Source organism: Nicotiana tomentosiformis, chromosome 3, assembly GCF_000390325.3.
Source record: "Nicotiana tomentosiformis chromosome 3, ASM39032v3, whole genome shotgun sequence".
In the NCBI taxonomy this organism is placed as follows: Eukaryota; Viridiplantae; Streptophyta; class Magnoliopsida; order Solanales; family Solanaceae; genus Nicotiana; species Nicotiana tomentosiformis.
The window spans coordinates 82594989-82602771 of NC_090814.1; the positions used below are offsets into that span (position 1 = coordinate 82594989).

General features: G+C 35.6%; 1 protein-coding gene across 1 annotated transcript; it reads right to left on the reverse strand.

Annotated features, from left to right (window-relative positions):
- Positions 1 to 1397: 1397 nt before the first annotated feature.
- On the reverse strand, positions 1398 to 3119 carry LOC104098065 (uncharacterized). Its single transcript, XM_009604723.4, has one exon. It carries the CDS (start codon positions 2954 to 2956, stop codon positions 1595 to 1597), a length of 1362 nt encoding a protein of 453 aa, XP_009603018.1. The 5' UTR covers positions 2957 to 3119; the 3' UTR covers positions 1398 to 1594.
- Positions 3120 to 7783: the final 4664 nt, after the last annotated feature.

The window sequence follows — 7783 nt, forward strand, 5'->3', positions numbered from 1 at the left end:
TCTAAAAATAAAGTGATAACAGGAATGAGACTTGCCAACCCTTATCCTTGCTCTTTCAGTGCCAGTAATAACTCCTGTTATACACCCCCCCCCCCCCCCCTTTTTTTTTTTTCCTTGATAAGGAATATCTAACGAATTATTGTAAGCAATATCTAAAGAGTAAGAAACATTAAGGTGGTATTCATCGCTTGTAATCTATAATAGTGCATGGAACATACTTGAAGTACCAAAAACAACACAGAACCATACCCCATCTGCCCCTTCGTACAACTCCTTGAAACAAATTCAACTTCTAATAGATAGAAAAAGTACCTATGAATTTGAAAATTTTCAGAGCTATATCCTCTGTAAAACAGACCCAACTGTCTAATATCAAGATTATGAACTGGTATTAACTTCACTCTAATGATAACTTAAAGAAGCATCCATGAAGTAATGAACTATTTATTTTTACTAATTTTTTACTTGGTATCATTGTGCATCTTTTAGTCGCATTAGATTATAAAGTGCTAGCTTCTCATTTTCAGGAGTCATATGCACAAGTCAAAAGATTACTTGAGTAATGGCAGCAACTTCATCTGAAGTTCTACAAAACAACTTAACTTAATTGTTCAATAGGCAAAATTTCAGTTCCTCATAGACATACTGATTGCCAGTATCCCACAAGGCAAAGGCAGATTCACATAATTCTTTTCCTACTCCAAGAAAATCTTTTTATATTCACAGATCGATTTTTTTTTATAGGTATCACAAATCAGAATTCCTTGCAAAGGTATAATTTACTGCAGAAGTAGTGTACAAAGGCCATACCAACTATTTTTGGAATATTTGCATGAGATGAGCGACATAACCATACATACACATACAAGAAGCATGCCTTGCATATTGTACAAGATACAAATGAATCTTTCTCTGCAAACTATAAATCATCAGATAACAGTCTCTGATTACTATTTTTAATCAGTAAGACAGTATTTTATAAATAGAACCAGGCCCATACACCAAGATGGTGATTGGCAAATACAGGAATGGGGGCAGTTCCCTGCGCAAAAACAAAAGAAGGGAAAAACCTCACAAATAGTCTTTGATTATGCTGGACATTCTTATTCATTAATGCAGATCTAAAAGTACACGCACATAAAGCATGCACATATTAAGGCAAGGTCACAAGTTCGGGGTCAAACATCATGCACTGTTACCTCAAAGGATCTTATATTTGATCATTTCAGCAATATTTTTCATTCTTTCCACATGAGGTATAGAACCTTGAACTGAGAGTAGGGCATAGCATCTATTGGTTTGTAATACACAGCACTTCCAAGTAATTTATGCTATCTTCAAATAACTAATGCAATCTAGTTTAAATACATAATGTGCTCTTTTCAGACATCATAAGGTGAAAACAAGGAGAAACAAAATTATATTCCATAAAAATTTCTGAAGTCTATCACAAATTGCAACTCGAAAGTGGAAGGTTATATTTTGGGGCAAAAAATGAAAAAGAAGAACAGTTGAAGTGTATTGTTACAATGTGGCATTCTTGTCAAAAAGCTCATAAAATCAGAGACCTTGGCTGCCTAAAGTAAACAAAAGATCAAGAGACATACAAGATTCCCTGTCTAAATAGAGCAAGAGTTGCTGAAGTATATGTGGTCCAAACAAAGAGAACCCACCAGGCCATAAACAAAGCCACCTCTTTGTCCAGCAGTGAGCAAGGAAATAAGCTACATATCCCTTGGAAATCTGTAAACAAGTCGCCACCAACTTGAGACAAGCCAAGGAAGAGAAGTACCATCGATGCAGGCACAAAAAATTGCAGAACCACTAAGCACACAAAGTGATTGTGCAGAAACACCTTGGCCCTACTATAACCCAAGTCAGGAACTTTGCTAGCGTGCAGTCTCTGGTACCAGCACAATACCGCTTCGTTCAAGTACATCTGCACATTTGATCGCAGAGATACAATCTGCAGAAGGCCCGAAACCAACAAACACCAGCGCCTAAAGCTACTGAATTCTGACTGTTTCATACCCACATTTCCAACCAAATCCCTAACATGTCCAACTCTTGCATTTTGATCAATAAGTAGGTCAGCAAAGGGTTTCACCCAAAGCAATGAGGTTAAAACCATGAACAAATAGTTAGCATGTAGAAGCAATCGCGCAAACCATCCGCAAGAAATAATGGATAAATTGCAGCGTAGCTGATCAGTTCCAAGCCAAAAGGCATGAGCAATCCTCACAGCTGGCATATACAAAAACCAAGAAATGCAGCCCATTAAAACTGCAATAAACAACTTCTCAAACCCATGGAGTGCTTCAAAATGAACATCAAAAACCCATTTAGGAACTGCCCCATGTACAAATGCAAGCGCCACAATAAAACCCAAAAAGCCTAAAACAACACTCAAGTGCTTCTCAGACAGCTTAGATGCAGACTTTTCAAAAGAAATCCAAAAGATCAAAACAAAAACCCTACAAACACCCAAAAATCCTAACAAAATGGGAATGAAAGAACCGTTCTTTAACACACCAGATTCCTCAGATTTCGCCAAGAATCGATGAAGCAACAAGCAAGAAAGAGAAACAATAACAGAATCGAAAGCCCCACAAAAATCATTGAAATATATCCTTGTATGAAGGTGACTGTCATTAAGCTTTAACCTAAAGATCTGAGCTTTGTTTTCATCAAACTCAAATCTTTCCTTGGATTTTTTTCTGGGTTTGAGTTCAGAATTATCATTAGTACTACCTGGCCTACGAATTGCTGCCCGAATACCATTGGAAGATGGGTTAGTGGGGGCAACATCATCTGGGTGTACGTAAGTGAAAAGGCCTGAGAGGAAAAGTGCGGGGATCTTAATGAAGTGGAGTAAGAGACTGAGGGAGAGAGCGAGGGTTGATTGGAGAAAGAGATTGCTGGATAAAAGTAGCAGTAAAGACGATGAATTGGGCATGATCAGCTCTCGGGACTGGAGTTTTGGAACGACGCCAGTGAATCTTGAATGTAAGAGGAAGATGGAGATCTCAAACGAACAGAGCTATTGTATTCGGGTCGACAAGGTGGTTCTTTTGGATCTTGGACTTGCCTCGTTTTGGACTCCACGTTATGGACCCATGCAACATAAACTGTCCCATTTGTCTTTGGGTCATGTTAACTATCTTTGGCATTTTCATATACACCCACTTTTCGGGTCACCACTGAAATTATATCCGTTTTACATAAAATATTACAAAGTATATCCGTTCGAATCTAAAGTAGTTCAATATCTTCGATGTAACTTCAGAAATCAAATATGAAATTTTTCTATTTAAATACAATTTCAGAAATCAAATCTGAAATTCTTTTATCTTTCAAATGCAACTTCAGAAATTCGAATCTTAAGTAGATCAATCTATTGAATGCAACTTCAGATTTCGAATCTTAAGTTCTGAAACATAAACTTGTTGTTTGAATTTCAACAATCCAATACACGATTCAATGCCCAAATCTACCCCAAAATCATGTCAAATTTAAAACATAACTTCCAAATATCATAAAGAACAAATTTAACAAACCCATTTTGTAACTAAGAAGAAGAAGAAGAAGAAGAAGAAGAAGAAGAAGAAGAAGAAGAAGAAGAAGAAGAAGAAGAAGAAATTCTAAGCACAAAGAAGAAGAAAACAGTAGTAAAGAAGAAGAGAAAAGTATATATATATATATATATATATATATATATATATATATATATATATATATATATATATATAATTATTCAAAAATTGGGTATCGAGTTAAACTATTTCTAAAAAGTGGGTACAAATTCAATGGGCAACACAAAACTGGGCGCCACATGAAAATTTTACACTATCTTTTGGGTCAAGTTAATTGTTGAGAGAGGGTGGAAGGTAAAATTGTTAACAACTTGTTTGGATGGTTGTTACATATTGTATCGTATTGAATTGTTATCCCAAAACAATATTTGTTTTGATTGTTTAGTTATAATTGATTGTATTGTATTGTTAAATTCATTGTTCCGGAATAATAAAAAGTTCCCTTTTTAAAAATAATCGATTTGGTTTGGTGGGATTGTTTCTTATTTTTCTTTCCAATTATGCCCTAACTTATTACTTTATAATTCTATTTAACCTTTTACCTTTTTTTTTTTTTTTTAATTTTAACTCCAACCTATAACCTGCGTTTCGTCTCTTTTTTTCATTCTGCCGCATCCAACTCCAATGTCACGTATATGTTTTTCCTTCCTTTTGTTTCATTCTTTCTTCTACTTTGATTTTTAATTCTAATTCTAATTACTTTATCTCTAATTAGCTGTATAATATTGGCCGTTTTCAAGTGTGCAAAGTGTTACTATTTATTTTTGTTCTGCCAACTCCTTCATTCATTTCTTTATTATTATTCTTTATTATTATTTTTATTATAATAATAGTTAAAAAAATTCTTCAGGTTTTTGCTCTTGTTTTCAAGTTACAGGTACTTTTTTTTTGTCAGTTACTATCTGTTTAGTTTTTCTATTGTATTGCAACTAAATCTAGTTGTTTGAGTAGTTAACCTCTTATTACGCTGAAATTATGTATGATTATTTTGAAGATTCTTATTTGTATAACATAAGTACTTGATGATTAGTATGGTTTGCTAATGTGATTTATCAAGTAATATATACCCAAATATATATAACTAAGTAATTTAATTACAGTTGAATATGGTCAATGTTGTTAAACACTACGGCGAGAAAAGCTATAAACTATTGAAATTTACAAACAAAAATCCTTAAAATTGGATTCCCAGTTATTTAGTTAACAAAAAATATAATCCCAAAAGTCCAAAAAAAATATTATTTAGAAGATAAAAGAAGGACAAAAGCAATAAAAAAAAATATTCTTAAACTTCTTTATAATCTGAGGATGAGAAGGTTTAGGTGATTCACTATAATTTACAAATAAATATCCCAAAAGTTCAATTAATGAATATAGTTTGGAAATCTGATTCACTTAGTTAAAGCCATGATTGTATATTTTCTTGTTTGATACGTAATATTATTTTCTATGAAGAAGGGTTCTACTTTCGGTTCTGGTTTATTTGTACATAGTTAATTGGTTTATTATAAATAGCTTATCGGAATAATCAAGATAATGGACAGATATTGGGACAAGTGAGCTCTTTAGCTGCATATGTTGCTTGCTTAGTAGTTATTTGGCTTTGGACTTATGCACGTAAAAATGATCGACAATCACATATGACTTATGACTTGAAAGTGAACAAGTAGAGATGGATTATTGAGTCATTTATTCTAAACTGAACTTTGTCGTAGTATTATAAGAATGACTCATTCGAATTTTATCGGTCTATGTAAGATGTTAGTGTCATGATCCAAAATCCAACTAGTCGTGATGGTACCTAACCCAACCCGTTAGGTAAGCCAATTTTCAATTATCCAATTCCAATAATAATTGTTAAAGTAATTTAAGTGAATAAATATCTTAATCTTATACATCCCCCAAGAACTGGTAGTAAAAATCACGAGCTTCTAAGAATAGAGTATACAAAGCGGAAATAAAATAAATACATAGTCTATTTGAATAATACATAAACTTAACTTTTATAAATCTAAGGCTACCCTGAACAAGATGCAGTTACAACAGGAACGCTGGTACATTTTCAAGTCCCGCAACCATCGGGCACAGCAACCACAACAGCCAACATCTGCACGCAATGTGTAGAAGTGTAGTATCAGTACAACTGACCCCATGTACTGAGTAAGTAACAAGCCTAGCTGTAGGTTGAAAGTAGTGACGAACTTCTACCAAGGTCGGGTCCATAACCAATAGTCCACAACAGTCCATAATACCAAAGCAAATAATACCAGAAGTAACTCAGAGATAAAATGCTCAGCCAAATTATGATTTCAAAAATAGTAGTTCTTCCTTTCAAATACATCAGTGAAAACCCAAATCATTTGCCGAAGTTGCCAAAAATATGAATAGTTTAAAAATAATAATTTCTCCAAAAATCTTTTCAATAATAAGTAAAATATTTCATTTTCCTTCCGGATAACCCGTGTAAAAATAAATACATCACTATGCCCATCTGTCAAAAATGTGTAAAAATCATAAATGATGTGATGCAGTACAGCATGAGGAAAAATACATCTCTATGCCTGTATGTCATGTGTGCATGCCAATGCGATGCAATTCATTGGTAAAATCATAAACAGCCCCTCGGGCAGAACATCACTCATATACAGCCCCTCGGGCAAACCTCACAGTCACTCGTGCCACTCGGGCATACCTCACAATCACTCTTTCCACTCGGGCATACCTCACAATCACTCATGCCTCCCAGTCACTCAGCACTCGGCACTCATACTCAGTAAGGTACCTGTGCTCACTGGGGGTGTGTACAGACTCCGGAGGGGCTCCTTTAGCCCAAGCGCTAATAATCTGCACGGGCAACTCACGTGCTACACGGATAACTCACGTGCTATAATAATAAAGTATGCTACAGGCGGGCAGCCCCGATCCACACTCATCCTCACAATCAGGCCCTCGGCCGATATCAAACATATTATGGCGTGCAATCCGATCCCATAAATATCCTCACAAATTAGGTCCTCGTCCTCACTCAGTCATAAACCTCTCAAGCCACCCGAGCATTTCAGTAAAACAGGGCATTCGACCCAAAATATTTATATGCATCAAAATAGAGTCATAAAACTGAGTTATGATATGCAATGACATGAATATGACTGAGTATGAATTTTCAATGTAAAATAAATAATTCACAGCAATATGACCACTGTGGGTCCCAATAATACTGGCACATACCCTCAACATGATTTTTAATATGCTTTTCAGCTCAATTTCTTTAATACATAAAACCGCATGGAAAGTGTCAAGATTATTTAACTATAAAATTTCACAGAAATAATTATGTCACAATTTCTATAGTGCACGCTCACACGCCCGTCATTTAGCATGTGCGTCACCTCCCAACAATTCACAAAATACATATATTCAGGGTCCATACCCTCAACTCCAAGATTAGAAGAGTTACTTATCTCGAACAAGCCAAATCTAATATCGAGCAAGCTAAACAATGCTCCAGAAATCCCATTATGCGCGTATCAACTCCCGAACGGCTCGAATCTACCAGAATTAATTTGATTCAGTCCACACAATGCATAGGAATAAATTCTATATCAAAATGCAAATATTTTCCACAAAAATTTAAAATTACGCCCCAAAAACCACCCATGGGGACCACGTCTCGAAATCCGACGAAACTCACAAAATACGACAATCTATCCAATTACAAGTTCAACCATACTAATTTCACTCAAATCCGACTTCAAATCGGTATTCAAACTTGAAAAATTCGTTTTGTGACATTATAGAAATTTCCTTCTATTTCTCTTGAAGATTCAGTAATCTTACACCAAAAATGAAGATGAATTCATGGAATATAATCATAAGGGAGTTAAGAACACTTACCCCAAGTGTCTGAAAAATTTTTCTCTTCAAAATCGCCCAACCCGAGCTCCAATATGTCCAAAAATGAGAAAAAATCTCGGAACCCCCGTTTTATACACTGCCCAGGCATTTCTGCACTTGCGGTGCCTGGGCTCGCACCTGCGCATCCGCATTTGCGGACAAAAATGAGCGCCTGCGGAAAACAGCCGGCCCTTTAAAACCTCGCATCTGCGGTGCTATTCTCGTATCTGCGGGCTTCGCAGATGCGCATTCCCCTACGCACCTGCGGTCGCCTCACGCCAGCTCCAATCCGCATC

Bases quoted from the DNA above. Each gene is read 5' to 3' on its own strand.
- LOC104098065 (XM_009604723.4), bottom strand. From the start codon at position 2,956: ATGCCCAATTCATCGTCTTTACTGCTACTTTTATCCAGCAATCTCTTT.